The sequence below is a fragment of the Dioscorea cayenensis genome, chromosome 7, assembly GCF_009730915.1.
Source record: "Dioscorea cayenensis subsp. rotundata cultivar TDr96_F1 chromosome 7, TDr96_F1_v2_PseudoChromosome.rev07_lg8_w22 25.fasta, whole genome shotgun sequence".
NCBI lineage: Eukaryota > Viridiplantae > Streptophyta > Magnoliopsida > Dioscoreales > Dioscoreaceae > Dioscorea > Dioscorea cayenensis.
This window is the reverse complement of record NC_052477.1, coordinates 26,549,878-26,566,591: the sequence shown is the minus strand read 5'-3', so window position 1 is coordinate 26,566,591 and position 16,714 is coordinate 26,549,878. Positions and strand designations below refer to the sequence as shown.

Genomic DNA, 16,714 nt, shown 5'->3' with positions numbered 1-16,714 from the left:
TCAAGCCAACAAAAGATGGACACACAAGGCATGCAATAAGCAGTTGAAGAGAGGTTAGTTATATAAATGGGGGAAAAATTATGAGAAAAGTTAATTAATTATCTCTTCTCTAAAGAAATCATGTTTAATATATAGCTCATAAGTAAATTAACATTGTATTGATATTGACGCAAAAGCTTAACTATATTTGTGAGAACTAAAGTTAGATCTTCTCCACTATTAAGATTATGGTGCAATATAGTACAATTCCCACATATTAAAAGAGAGTTAGAAATTTCAGTGCTGATATGCAGAGAATAATCTTTCTTTAAGTTTTGTGGTGTTGGGATTCCTTTTGATGATAAAGTATTGGCCTTTCGTTCCACACAAACAAATTAGAATCAATCCAAGAAAAGAAGAAAATTTTATTGTTGAAAAACTTTTTCTTTTTGATGTAATGGCAGGCCAAAAAAAATATATAGATATGTGCATGATCAGTTGCAACAACCATGATGTAGTGGTGGAAGCTTATGGAATTAAATTTTTATTTATCTATTTATTTTTTGCATGTAAATTGGTTATAAACTCTTTAAACTTCATACTTTGTTATTAATAACATGTTTGTTTGTCTAATTTCATCTTACATTAACTGATATTGATTTTTTTTATTTTATTTTATTGATTGAAAATGAGAAATATTACGTTAGGTAATCTTATATAAAGTATATGTGCATATAAATTATTACTGTGATAATAATATAAATATATATGGAAATATTTAAATAAATCTAATATTTTTAATCAATTTATTTATGAAGCTTTCAAGAATTGATTGCGGAGTGTTAAACATGCATTCTATCATATAAAAAATAATCAATTATATAAATTACATAAATGCAAGAAGGTTAGTTAGTTAGAAAATATATAGGTCTTTAAATAATTTATATTAAAATTCAATTCGTAGATAATTCGAAGAAACAGCATTTTATTTGAGGGTTGTCTATGTCTTGCATCAACAAATGTAACTCCATTAAAATTTTGAGTGCAAATCCATTGACTTTTTTAAGTTGTGTCAAATCAAATAATAGGTTGCTTTTTTACAAAATCTCCTCAACAAGGAACTAAAATATAAAAAAATATATATAAAAATAATAATAAAATTATCAACAACATTTTAGCCTATTGAAACCTAATTCCTTATAAAGATTAGGATCGAATCTCTATTATTCAAAGTAACGATATGTAATATACTATAAAATTTATGTCACATCTCTAACATGTGATTTGTCCATATTTATCAAAAAAATAATTAAAAAATAAAATCACCTTAGAACTTTCTAAATAGAAAACTACAAAATAACAAAATAAAATCTAAAAAAAAAATTAATAAATAAAGATTTTAACATCCCCCAGCATGATAATAAATTAAATTTTAAGAAAATAAAGAAATCACCCTTAAATTAAAAAAAATAATGAAATTAAAGAAAAAATTAATGAACAATCGTCATTTACAGTGGACTAATGTATCAAGCTGATGTTTGAAATGTAACTTTATCTTTTTCAAAAAAAAAAAATGTAACTTTATCATAAATTCATATGAAGACTATGACAGCAAAGCTAAAAATTAAAGTGCATGAAATTGAACAAAGTCAACTCTTAAAAAAAAAACTTTATATTAGATATTTTATTTCAAATTAAACTACTAAAAAATAATTAATGTGTACTCACTCAAATAGGCTTGTAGTATCTCATGCAAATAAAATTATAACATAAAACCTTATTTTTTATATTACATTAATTTAGTAAATTTTATAGCAACTACTACTAATAATAATAATTACAAAACTTATATATATAATATAATCATTGAGTTATTTGGAGAAACAAGAAAAAATTTAAAAGAAAAATAGAGTGAAGTGGATGGAATTCAAAGAAAAAAATAAATAAATGTTTCATATGTAAATCTTATCATCATTAAATAAATGTAACCAGACTGAAATGTTGATTTTGATATATTATGAGTAAATAGGATTGAAGCATTTGCCCAATTGATTTTTATTTATTGTATTAATTTTAATAATTTAAAAAAAAAAATCATTTGTTGGACCTTCATATCATGCATGACGCCTGAAACTCTAAGCATAACAAAAGCCTCAAACTTAGCCATTCAATGAGATAGCAATAATATCATTTGCCACTAATTTTGGGTTTTTGCGTTGACTTTTAGCACAATCAATGAAGTTGACTGCAAATTGATTGACTTTTTATAATCTCCAACTAAAAGAAAAAGGACCCTTCTTCAAATCCTATAGCGTTGAATCCAAGGCATTATCGAAACTACTATATTAATTCAATGTCTTCAAAGTGCAAAGTATTTCTTGATTATTTCCTAATGGATTTTATTGACTTGCTTCATCCTTTCATAGTCAGTAGACTCAGTACCATATATGTTGCCATCTTTCTTTTATAATTCATTCTTTTAAATATATATTTTTATCATTCGTCTTACATTGCCGAATTCTCACAGGATTTTGAGTTTTTGTGAGATTGATAAAAATAAAATCTTAATCAATTCACGTAATTTCATTTGTTTGCATGAGATATATATACACTTTCGTTCTTTGTGTGTTGTCAAAGAAATTATTGGTTAGAAGGAAAATTAATTTTATTCATTGAAACAAAATTTAACTTAATTATATTATCATACGATTTTATTATTTTTTTAATTAATAGCACTCAAAATTTTTTACTGTTTATTTATTTATTATTTTTTACAAAGGCCACCAGCTCAAAGAGGGTTGTTAAATGACAAATAGATACAGTAATATACTAATTACAGTAATTTATTGATCCTCTAGAGATTTATTAACTTGATCAAATGTCAAATAGGGCTATTAAAATTCTACTACATGCACATCTAGATTATTTTTAAAAACCAAATTGAGCTAATAAACCACTTTTATCATGCAATCCTTGAGGGTTTGAGAAATGGCATCCTCTCACAAGAATCGAATAAATAGTGAATCAACAATACTGCTATAGTATTTGCACAATACTATAACAATATTTCTAATCCAAAGATTTAACTTTGTGTCTATTTATTTACCATTTAAGTAATTCACTGCTTTAGACAGTATTTGTTTCTTTACATCTCATCTAATCTTTTGTGACACCCACCTTATTCGAAAGTTATCATAATATAGTGATCATGGACCATATAATTAAATTATATTATTTTATGGTATTTAAAACCTCATATTTATTTAGGTTTTCATATAAAAATCCTTTTGCTCTATGATTACAAAAGCACACTGTATATTAAGATGTGATAAAAGGTCACCAACTACTCACTAATAGTTTAAAGGGTACGCACACTCACACCAAACGCCAATAAAATGGAATCTAGTTCTAATCTTCTTATTAGGGTTCAAGAGGATGCACCTTCATATATAGGCTTTAAAAAACATAATAATTAATTTAAAAAAAAAAACAAATTAATAGACTTCATCTTAACCCTAATTATATATTTTCATTTTCAATAGTATGACACTTAATATTTGAGTTCATTGCACACAATCTTGGGGTGGTCAATATCAAGTGTATCAAGTGCCATCTAAAGAGTTATATTCAAAACTTTCTCCATCCCTTGTTCCAACCTTGTTGGCCTGCCACTATAAATATATATGCCTTTCATTGCCCATTAACTCCCACATCACCATTATATTATTTTTTTTTAATTATAAAATATTCAAAATAATTAATTTATTCCATTTTTAAACTTTAAAACACATATACAAAGAGCCCAAACTTATCAAGTGATTCATATTATGTTATAAAACATCTTATAAATTACTTTTTTTTAATTAATTAAATACTTACTTTATTTATAAAAATAAAAATTTAATCTTAAATTATTTATTTTTTATTAAAAATAATTAAGATGAAATGTTCAACATAATAAAAAAATTTCTTTAAACCCCAAAATTTGAAAAATATTCCTTTTTAACTCCCAATCAAATCATATAATGATCCCATGTTGAGAGAACAACTATATTTCTTCGAATTAAATAAAATCTACAAACTTAATAGTTTTAATACATCGATCACATATTCTTTTTCTTGAAACCAATAATTGATAAAAAGAAATTTTCATACACTACTTGCTCCCTAGTAGCCAAAAATATAAAAAAGAAAAGGTTAGTGAAAAAAATCTAACCATAAAAATCCCACCAATCCATCACTTTGTGCAATAAAATCACCACAAGGGGGAAAAAAGAAAGATAAAATAGAGCTTTGGATGTGCATATATGATTGGGAGCAACAATGAATGGATGGCCATGAGTGAAAGAGAGGACAAGGTTAGATGGGACATAAGAGTGTGGGCATGAAGGAAATAATTGGGGGCAATGAAAGACATGCATGATGATGATGATGAACGGTTGATACTCGTCCTTTTGTAGCATTGTACGGCTGTGATTTCATTGATGACATGTTCTCCCACATTCCATGCAAGCATGTAGCAACTACACAGTTCAATTTCCAAAGCAAGCAATATGTCCCTTCTTTAGGACAATTATATATATATATATATATATATATATGAATTCTATCTTCTGGGGCTTTCATGGCAACCATTTTGAGTCAGGGCTTTTAGAGTTAGGGTTTTTAGATTCCTGAAATGTGGTAACATATATATGTATGGTATTCCGAACTTTGAAAAGACCTTCACCAAACATGATTAATTTTTCTTTTGAGTTTGGAACTTAATGACTTTGATAACTTACTGTTTAGTTTTTATCTTGTTTCACATAATTTATTCATGAGATTAAAAGTTGGTATTAGAATGTTAAAAGAAAGAAAGAAATATTTTAGCTATTTTATTTGTGAGTGCGTCCTTATATCATTAGCTAGAAAGGTTTGAATGACATAAGCTATTATCTAGCGAAAGAGTCAAATAACACGTTTCTTTTCTTTTATATAATAATAATAATAATAATTAATAATCATGGATATTTGAATTTTATAATTATATTTAACTTGAAAAATTTTCTCATTAGTTTCTTATCAAATCGGATCATATATATAATAATCTAAACATAAACCATGTCAAGACAACCAATATATCATTTTCTCACCCTTAATAATTGATGACATTGTATATTAAAAAAGCTACATGATTTACTGTTAATCTAATTTGGCATATTATCAAACTGATCTTATATTTATTCCCAAAAAAATAAAATAAAATAAAGGCAAGAAATTTGTGAGGAAAAAATGTTATTAATATTTGAAAGATAAAAAATTGAAAATTTAATTAATTTGTATGTCTAATGATCACAAGAAATATTTATTAATAAAAATTAATATAATTAATACCGAATTCTTACATTTCTCTCATCTTCTTTTGAATATTGTTTACATTATTTTTGACCTTTTGATATTTGTGACATGTAATGATATGACATTAGTAAATTGATGATAAGATATAGTTTTAAATATTATCAAGGATGTGGTCACAAGCACTACTAATTACGTTAAAATTTTAAGAATTTTATCATTTTTATTATTAATAATAAGAATACTAATAAGAATATATCAATTGAGAATGAAAGGTGATATAAGTGGTGAGAGAAGGGGACGGTGGACATTTAGGAGCAACGTGGGGTGCACAACGACGAGGATGCCTACGTGGCATTTCTTTTTCTATTTATTTAATTCAATTATTGATTTAATCTTAAATTGAAAAAAAAAAGATTGGAGTGTCACATGGGCGTTGGCGGCGGCCACGGACTTCAAACTTCAAAGTCCCCACTCTAATTAATCTTTATTTTTCCCTTTTTTTTTTGTATTTTTGTTGAATAATTAATATAATATATATTTTAAAAAATATTAAATACATGTTTAGTACATACAATATTTAATAAATATGTAAATTAGCTAATGTTGATGGAATAAAATGGTGAATAGACCCGATAAATTAGCTGGGTTCATGCCACCTACCCAGTAAATCACCTCATTCCTGGGTTATAGGTATAAATCATAATAATATGAAAATTTATGGGTCTTGATTTATATTTGCCGACAAAAATGTAAGAGGCATTTGTTTATCCGTAATTTATATAAGAGAGTTAACAAGTGAATATATATATATATATATATATATATATATATATATATATAATACCGATGGGTATTTCGTTGTTTCCCTTATAACCCTTTTAAGTAAATGGGATGCTTATCCACACCTAAATGTTCTAAGTAGATATTTATAATCTATGAAAATAAACTTAAATTGGTAGTTCTAACGGTGAGCTTAATTTTTTTGTCTTAAGGATAAGAACTGACTATTTTTTTATAATTGTTTAGAAAAACTCGGTCATGGTATGACCATTCATTTATTTAAGTATTTTTTTGTTAAACAATAACATGACAAATCAAAGAAATATGACAAAAAATTTTCTCGTATTTATTTCATAGTTGAATTAAATATACACGACAAATTATTTATTAATATTTTCGGTCCACAATTTTTCATTAATGAAAAATAATACTGATTTAATATAAATGAACACTCCTTATTTTTTTTTATTTGTCCTATTTTAGATGTTTTTTAGTTTTTTATTTGTCTATTTAGAAAATTTATGAAATATTAAATATTATATTTTTTTAAAATTTTATTCTTATATTTAATATATTTTTATAATATTTAATAACTTATATTCAATTACATATTTTATTAAAAAAATATTAGAAATTTAATATATATTTTTTATAAAATTTAAAATATAAATTAATTTTAACTAATTTTTTTAATAAAAAGGACAGGGGATAGGGAGTATAATACCAATTTATTAAACAAAATATCAGTATATATGAAGGCAACTCTTCCTACCAACGAACACACAAAATATTAATTTGGAACAATTAATGGAAATTAATAATAAAAATAAATTTCATTAATTAAGTACAACTATTCGGTATTAATTTTCATTTATTTATTTAAAGAAAGTAATTAAAGAGGAGCGGCAAGGCATGAGAGAGGGGTTGTGAAGGGTAAAATGGTAAAACCATATTGTGGTTCGAGGAAGGCAGTGAAGAAGACGCGCACGTTCGGATGAGGATCCCACGTGACAATGAGACTTATATTAAATTAAACGCGGTTAAAAAAATATTAATAATTAATCAGTTTGGCCCCTCATATTCTTTATATTTCGCTTTTGGTACCTTGGACCTTCTTTTCTTTTAGTTTTACCACCCCACGCCAAAAGCCTCTCACATCTTCGCTTCATCCCCACCACCATCACCTCCACCACCATCAATCCACCTTCCCTGGAGGTTCGTTCAACTTAGAGAGAGAGAGAGAGAGAGAGTAAGCTGGCGACCTTGTTGCGTGTATCTCTTGCTCTTCCTCCCTGTCTTTTGGACCACGGCTTGGAGATAGATGGAGTTCTAATGGTGTTAGTGTGTTCCTGATGCTTTGAAGAAGGGTGTCTTGCTTGTATCTCTGGTTCTTCTTTATCTGGTATTTTTCTTGTTCTTTTTAATTGTTGATATGTAAGTTTGTGTGGTGGTTTTGGAGTTCCTTTGGTTGGTTTTGATATTTGTGTGGCCTTTGCCTTTGTTTCTACTCCGTTTTTGAGCAAAAGATGGGGTCTTTTGCTCGGTTTCTTCTCGTTCGGTTCTGCTGGAAAGTTTCGAGAGTGGAAAGATTGGATTTTTGTTGAGTTTTTTTTTTCTGCTCAAGTGGTCAAAGTTTTGATTTTTCTTTTGTTCTTTTGGTGTGTGTTGATTCAATCTTCAATCGGATATACGCGTTGCAACTGGGAGTTCTTGTGGCGTCGGTGACTGTTTGTTTGTTTAAATTTTTTATTCATTCCTTATCTTTTTCCCTTTACACTTAACGTCTTTGATTTGAAAGTATTCTGCTCATTTCTTGTTGATTGAGCCTGATTTCTTCTCTTTTCCACTTGAGATCTGGGATTGAAAGAGATTCCTTAGTAAGTTGTGTTTTCTGATGATTGATGGAGGAAAAATCTGATTTTTCTTGCTGTTTCTCTGCCAATTTTGTTGTGGGGTCTGATCCGGTGGATGTCTGAATTATTTTGGTTTGCCAAGATTTTAATTTTTCTGACACTGTCCTGTTGAGTTTTTGATTTTCCCAAGGCTATCATTTTTCTGTTAGTCTTTGTTTTGCTGATTGTGCTGGATTTGGTGGGCAGAAAAGCTGTTTCTCAGAAGAAACAAGCTAAGCTGAATAAAAAAGCTAGTTTTCTTTCATTTGATCTGGTAACATGATTTATATATATATATATACATGTTTCATTTGATCTTTCTGCTTCAATCCTTACCCGTGATAAACTATGAGCTGGCTTGATGATATTGACTCCTACTTTTCCATTAGAAGGAAAATTTGGTCTTCTTCTCTTGTTATTTAATGAAATATCCTTATGTGGTTTTCATCTGTTGGAAAGATGTCCATTTTACTTTCCACATCTATGATCTATTCATGCTAAAGAGGAAGAAAAAAAAAAAATCCTTGTTCTTATCTCGTGTTCTGATAAATATGGTTAGCTTTCATTATTTATTGTTTCTTTTCTGTGAATAAAAGTTTCTTTTTTGATTCCACACTTCATTTCACACAATTTTCCTGTGATAACTGATGATAGATAACTGGAATTGAACTTCTTTTAAATGTTCTTCTTTTTTATTATATTGCAGGTGAAAAAAAAAGTAGTCAAGTTCTTCAGTCCTGTTTGTGTTTGCTGTGATATAGAACAGATCCATTTGAGTTTTTTTTTTGAAGATGGGTGGATTGAGCGTTGAGCAATTTCAATTCTCTGGGAACCTTGATTTCATGCAATTCCTACCTTCCAACAATGAGAAAAATTTCTGCTTTGGTTCTCTTGTTCCACCAAATGCCACTGCTGCAGATGCTGCTCTAGGAGAGGGTGATCTTGTGGACCCTCCGCCGGAGAACTTCCCCGAAGCCATGGCTGACGATGATAGTGACGAAGACATAGATGTTGATGAGCTTGAACGCCGTATGTGGAAAGACAGGATGCGTCTGAGACGCCTGAAGGAACAACAACAGAACAAAAGCAAAGAGCAGGGTGATGCAGCAAAGCAACGGCAATCACAAGAGCAAGCGCGGAGGAAAAAGATGTCACGAGCACAAGATGGTATTCTCAAGTACATGTTGAAGATGATGGAAGTTTGCAAAGCTCAAGGATTTGTTTACGGGATTATCCCAGAGAAGGGTAAGCCTGTGAGTGGTGCATCTGATAATCTGCGAGGTTGGTGGAAAGAAAAGGTTCGGTTTGATAGAAACGGTCCTGCTGCCATTGCAAAGTACCAAGCTGATAATGCGATCCCTGGTGTTAACAATGAGATGAATTCTGGGTCGTTGAGCCCTCATTCATTGCAAGAGCTGCAGGACACTACACTGGGGTCTCTTCTGTCTGCTTTGATGCAACATTGTGATCCTCCTCAGAGGAGGTTTCCTCTGGAAAAGGGCGTTGCACCGCCATGGTGGCCCAACGGTCAGGAGGACTGGTGGCCTCAACTCGGCTTCACAAAAGAACAAGCTCCGCCACCTTACAAGAAACCACATGATCTTAAGAAGGCGTGGAAGGTGAGCGTGCTTACTGCTGTGATCAAGCATATGTCTCCTGATATTGAGAAGATTCGCCGGCTTGTCCGGCAGTCTAAGTGCCTGCAAGACAAGATGACGGCGAAGGAGAGCGCAACTTGGTTAGCTGTGCTCAAACAAGAGGAGACACTATATTTGCAGCTTCATCCTGATGCTTGCCCTCCTCCGTCGTCTTGCAGTGCAATCAATGGTGCTATATCTTTCAGTGGCAGCTGCAGTGAATACGATGTCGATGGTGTTGATGATGAGAAGAATGATGATCTGATCGTTCACAAGCCTCTTGATTCTCCTTCCTTCAACTTGGTTGCTCCCAATGTTGTTAAGGAAGAGAACAACATTGAATTCATCCAGAAAAGGAATGCTCCTGCAGAACCGGAGATTGGGATGAATGGAAACATCTTTACTTGTGAGAATGAGCGTTGCCCCCATCATGATTATCGTTATGGATTTTTTGACAGGAATGCGAGGAACAATCATCACTATGTTTGCAAGTTTAGGAACAACTTTCCTTCTGGAGTCCCGATAGCTGGTTTCCCGATGTCCGACAACAAGTCTTCAGTGTTCTCCATGCAGTATGCTCAGCCGAAGCCGAATGCAGCTGGTTCCAGTGTCAATCCTATCAACATTGCTGATCTGGGGATTCCATTGGACGGGCAGAAGTCAATCAATGAACTCATGAGTCTCTACGAGACGAATATTAATCCAAACAGGAGCCCAAACCAGGTAGACAATCACTTCTATGGCGGCAACACCTATCAGGAACCGAACAACAACAGCAGCAACACTATGCAGTCTACTAATCTGTTTGCTTGTGATGATATCCAGTTTCCGCAACCATTCGATCAACCCAACGACATGAATGGAGAATTCAGATTCAGCTCGCCTTTCAACCTGTCAGCGATTGACTTTGCAGAGGCGTATAACAGGCAGATCGGAGATTCTCTGCCGAAAGCAGGATGTCCCTGGCTGGGGCTTCTGATACCCTCAATAAAAACCTGGATCAAATGCATCTTGTTCTTAGTGTTCCATTCATGTTATGCCCAAATGGAATACAAAATCAGGATTGCAGAAACAACTTCCCTATAGTGTAGTATTACCAGGTGATGGATAATTAATATTTCTGCAAACTAGTTCTATAGTTTTGTTTTTCTTTTAGAACAAGAACTGATTTGAAGTATCTGCTATTTCTCTGTGGGGGAGAATTGATCAAAAGCTCAAAACTTCACTCCCACATTGAAATTTGTTCATAGGTGGGTGGGTTGGTTGGTTGGTTGGTTGTTGGTGTTGTAAACTTAATTAATCTCTCTGTGGGGGGGATTGAAGAACAGTATTTTGGATTTTGTTTCTAGTGTACATTTTTATCAACTTTGTTTCTCTTTTTCTTGTTGAAAAACTTCTCTCATGCTTTGATGATGATTTTACATCAATGGCTCACGGGCATGTCATCTTCATCTCAGTATCTCACCCCATGCCATACTTCATACTAGTGGGGCCTCTCTCTCTTCACATTCAGGATAAGGACTAGAAGAGAGCCCCACAACTACAAGCACACACACACTTCACATGGTGGGCTAGAGCTTGGTGGAAATCCATGGCGGATGGATCCTAATAATGCTCTCACATAGTCTCACCTCATCAACATCAAAGATGTAGACTTTACATAACTAGCAACAAAAGATCTCATGCATCACACTCCGAAGTATGTTGTCTGTATGGGCTTGTGGGACACCTTGTTAATCTCTTTTGTATTACTCTTTTTTTGTTTTTTTATATGCATATATATATATATATATATATATATGTATATATATATTTACTAAGATATTAATATTTACTTTTCTAAAGTAACAAATGTGAATGGTTTAAGAAAGAGATAAAGACAGACTTGTTTTGAATGCTTTAAATATTTAGTCATAGCTTTTAGGAAATATTGGTGCTTTGTGTTTGTTTTTGTGAAGAAGTAACGAAAGGGTGGGTGGAGTCAATGGTTGAAATAATATATGGTAAAAGAACATGTGCTTCAATTTGTATTGATTTAGATGTTATATTCTATGCTTAGTGGAGGCATCATTCACCTACTTTGCATAAACTTTCTATTTTGCTATGATGCTTAATAATAATAATAATAATAATTGCATATTGATTAGAATATTAAATTTTGTGTAGCCCTTAATTTTTATTATCCTATTAAACTTAGACTTTGACAATTACAACATTATTTATATAAATATATGTATACAATATTTATAGGATTAAAAATATTTTTAGAATGGATGTTAAAAATAGGAGGAAATGAAAAGGATAAGAACAAAAGGTTGGGGGGAGGGAGGGATGGAGAGCAGTGATTGGAGAAGGCAAAAGAATGAAAGATTCTCTACGCAAACCTAACTTTGATGTGGAGAGGAAGAGAGACCTTCTCAACCAACAAAGGCAACAACTTGTTGCTCCTCCATCCTTTGTGTACCACTAGGCCCCATTGCTACACTCACCCCATCTAACTATCTGCCTTATTTACAAATTTGCATACTTCATATATACTTTATATATATATGGAAAATAGGAGTAGAAATTGATATATTGTTATATTCATTAATTTTTTTTGTCATGGGGAGTGTGAGAGTTTGGTAGATTTTGTTTGTCCCTTTTCTCTTATTTAGTTATTTATTTATTTTTGAAAATTTTGAATAAACCATAGTTAAGATTGAAAAAAATATCAAATACTTTAATTGTAGGGATGATTTTATATATATATATATATAATAAACCAAGTTTATTAAATAAAAAATGGTAAAAAAGAAAAGTATAAAAAAAAACATGGACACAAATGAATTGAGAGAAAGCTACAACAATTCACTTAGTCTACTAAGAGTATGATAGTATGATTGAGCTGAAAAAAGTAGAATTTGAATATCAAACAAATTGAGAAAAATTCATAACTTATTATGCTGTGATAACCCAGGCTAAGAATTAATGGATTTATTTAGAGTAAAATTATTATGAGTAATCTATGTCTCTATCCATTTTGGGCAGCAAGATTAAATGATTTTTTATTTTAATTTTAGACTATTTTTTAATTTAAAAAATTAAATCTGTATAGACGAGTTAAAAAAAAATGCACATTCACTGATAAATATCCTAAACTTATATTTTTAAGGAAGTTTTTTTTTTCCTTTAAAAAGCAATAATGGGTGAAATGTCTATTTAAGGGAATTCCATTTTATCAAGATATATATATATATATATATAAAGAAAAAAAGAAAAAAGAAAAGAAAACCTGTCACACTGGTCATTCCCTCATTTGGAGGACATGACCTTGTCCTTTGAAAGCTCTTGGTCCAATCATGCTAAGCCTAGTCTCATATCTCAATCCATATATAACATCAAGTAGTGTTGCTTACTCACGTCTCGCTGGCTGCTACTAATTGAAAGTGTAATTGAAGCTTGATAATACCTTCAAAATGAGATTCAATAAATCAAGATGGCTCTTTCCATCAATATATAAATTACAATGATTTTTATAGATAACCTAACGTCACATTCATTTGTGATTTGTGTATATATCATGTGCTTTTATCATATGTATGGAGAACCCCACACTGTTCGTGCACACAGGGGGCATTGCTTATCATGTATTGGTGGGAATTGAACCTCCGACTCTTTGCATGGTGATGAATTATTTAACCCTTAGTGTAACTTAATGTTGGCCATATATGTGTACAACATAGACTAAGTTAATTGCAAGTTTTATTTATTTAATTTTTTTTATTTTAAATAAACTACAATTTTAATTGAAAAAATTTATAAAATAGCATACCAATTTAAACCTAAAATAACAAATTTTCAATATAAAAAATACAATAACAAAATTACATAAAAACAGATGAATGTACTTAAAAGACTAATAAAATCATGTAACATCACTCAGTGATGAATGTGAAGATTACACAAATAGATACATAAATAAAAAAAAAAAAGAATGGTAATGTTCAGGAAATAATTCAAGCTATTTTTTTATTTATGAAAATATTGTTCATTAAACATGATTTTTATTTTTAGATTTTAGAATAAAGTATTGAACAAATATAATATTTTAATTAATAAAAATAAACTCTCAGACTAAAAATGTTCACTAATGTTTGCAGAATGGATTGGGCTGGTTGTTGAGCAATGGAGTTAAGCTTCTTCTTTGGGCTGGGCCTCTTGTGTAGTTATATACCACAAAAAAATTCAAAATAATTTGCTTTTCTACCATTGCTATCAAATAAGTTAATTGAAAATAAATTTTACTAAAATATTATAATTATCGAAAACATTTTGATATATTTTAATAATGAAAATAGTTTTTACTCAAAGCTTTTAGTATTATTTTGACCAACAAATTATAGTAAGTTATTATACAAGGTTGATCTGTTTTAAATTTATTGAGTATATAAGAAATTTTAACACAACACACAATAGGAAAATTTAATTCTAATATATAAAAGTAGAATTATATATTAATTATATTAGAGAGTAACCATGGTTAATAAAAAAATTATTAAAGTAATAGACATTTTCGAAGTAATATAGAATAATATCTAAGGTTGTGTGATCCGATCCATGGTAACTCATTAGGAAAATATATTTGTTTAATTTTAATAAGTTGCCATTTATCTCACAATTTTATGATTTTTTTAATAATGAATGATGACAATTTTTTTTTTTTCTATCAAAGACATGAGCTTCATTTTTCAGGAGTATGTGATGGATGGTAGCTCATTACCGAAGCTTTTAAGTTGTTTTAATGAGCTGTTATTTCTCGGGCAACTTTGAAATACGAAATTATACAAATATTCTTCTATAATAAATAATAGATATTATTTTTTCCACATATGGATAAGCTTGTAGCTCCAAAATTTTTAAATGAATGGCAACTAATCTGCAAAATTAAGCGTTCATAACAAATATTATATTTGTTCATTTTTTTAGTGTTTGACTTAAATGTCCTACTTAACTAGTTACATCAACTACCATGATATATAAAAGGGGAAACAATATTAAATCCGGGTAATTCCCTATAAAATGAACATTTTCTTTTTTTTTTTTATGACAAAAGAAACAATAATCCAAATTTCATTATCACACTATATATATATATATATATATACATACATACATATATGAATAATGATATTTTTACGGAATAAATTTTTCAAATAGATTTTCCAAATGACGTGGATGCCAGGTTGGCATCCAAGTCAGTATCATGTCATTCTATCCTTATCTTTTCTTTTTTTCTTTTTTTTTTTTAAAAAATAATTTCTCTATATTATCTAAATCCAAAATTTAACCATTTCAATCATAAATAATAAACCTAAAACTACCTCTCTAAACCCAAGTGTAAATCACAAACCCCGTGGTTTATTGTTTAAGGTTTAGGGCTTAAGTTTTAGGATTTTAGATTTTGTAGTATTTGGATTTAGGATTTTAGATATGGTTTATATTTATTTTTTTTAAATTTTAAGAATTTAAGGATTTTTACGGTTTTGAAGTTTATATAAAAAATAATGATATGGATGATAATGTGGATGACAAGTTGGCATCCACCTCATTTGGAAATTATATTCTGAAATCTATTCGGTAAAAACAGCATCGCTATATATATATATATATATATATATATATATATATATATATATATGAGCACTTGTCTTTTTGGGACATCTATAGATTTAAAATCATCTAATGACCACTATCTATTTGTGTATAGTACATAACATGGGTTAACAATATATCACAGTGCTTAATAATATCTGACCATGTAACATAGTAACTAGCAGTGATTAAATTATGCACATCATCTCTACAAATAGAAGTAGTTAGATCGTAATTTAACAACTGCCATCAAACGTCACTAGATTTTAACTAGTAAGTTAATATCCCAAAAATATAATATAGCTATATATATGATAATATGTTTTCTGGGGACGTCTCCACAGCAGCTATTAGATGGTGATCTAACGGTTATTTGATTACTAACCCCGGAAGTAGGATTAGTCATGCTAACCCCACATCTGGGGTTATAATTATAATAAAACAACAATCTAGATGATGATCTAATGGTTGTTATGGGACGTCTCTAGATTACCGGTCCTATATATATATATATATATATTAAGGGCCCGAAAATATAATATAACTATATATATATATATATATATATATATATATGACAATATGTTTTCTGGGGACGTCACCACAACAACCGTTAGATGGTGATCTAACGGCTGTTGTTTCATTACTAACCCCAGAAGTAGGGTTAGTGATGCTAACCCCACATCTGGAGTTATATTTATAATAAAACAACAACCGTTTGATGATGATCTAATGGTTGTTGTGGGACGTCCCTAGATTACTGGTCCTCTCTTTCTCTCTCTCTATATATATATATATGTATATTAAGGGACCGCTTGGTGGACATGATAGGATATGGGCATATAGGATTTGAGGACTGGATAGGAGTCGGAATGGATATGGCCATGATAAGCACATATTTTATCATATGTTTGATGAGTACCAGATAAGCATTGGAAAGTATTTTATTATCCTATTTTATATTTGAAGTTGACCAGATAATGACATGCTAAAAATATGAATTGTATGTAAATAGACAAAATTTCCCTTTAAAATAATTCATAATCCATATATGTAGCAAAATAAATAGATCACATCAAAATTAATTAGAAAAAAAAAACATCCTACTAGAGAAATTTAAAATAAGATATGATCATACAAGTGATTTAGATGAAAAACAATCTGTTTACGCATGAGATCGACAGAGAAACCTTTTAACCGGATGCAAGAAGACCTATTTAAAATAGTAAAATTGGTGTTTGTTGACAAGCTTTTTGTCTTAAGCCTTGTGTTTAAAAATCAAAGGGATATAATAAAACCCTAGGAGGAAAAGAAACCACATAAAAAAGGAAAAAAAAATTAATTTTTTTATTATATCCTACCATTTTCTATCCTGACTCTCATAATAGGAATGCAAGTGGGCGGAGAATTCCCATTCCCCACAGAGACCCGCCCCGACGGGGCGGGGATTCC

At 30.1% G+C, this 16,714-nt stretch overlaps 1 protein-coding gene across 2 annotated transcripts; it reads left to right on the top strand.

Moving 5' to 3' along the window:
* The first annotated feature begins 7,222 nt into the window (after positions 1-7,222).
* LOC120264751 (protein ETHYLENE-INSENSITIVE 3-like 1a) lies at positions 7,223-11,004 on the top strand. 2 transcript variants are annotated; one of them, XM_039272575.1, is made up of 3 exons: positions 7,223-7,501; positions 8,698-10,351; positions 10,454-11,004. In XM_039272575.1, the coding sequence occupies exons 2-3, from the start codon at positions 8,783-8,785 to the stop codon at positions 10,712-10,714; spliced, it is 1,830 nt and encodes a 609-aa protein (XP_039128509.1). In that variant the 5' UTR covers positions 7,223-7,501; positions 8,698-8,782; the 3' UTR covers positions 10,715-11,004. The 2 variants fall into 2 exon arrangements, with proteins under 2 accessions (XP_039128509.1, XP_039128508.1); XM_039272574.1 differs by having other exon boundaries at positions 7,224-7,501; positions 8,698-11,004.
* The last annotated feature ends 5,710 nt before the right edge of the window (positions 11,005-16,714 follow it).

What these genes read in the sequence shown, in the direction of transcription:
- LOC120264751 (XM_039272574.1), top strand. Translation starts at nt 8,783, where the DNA reads ATGGGTGGATTGAGCGTTGAGCAATTTCAATTCTCTGGGAACCTTGAT.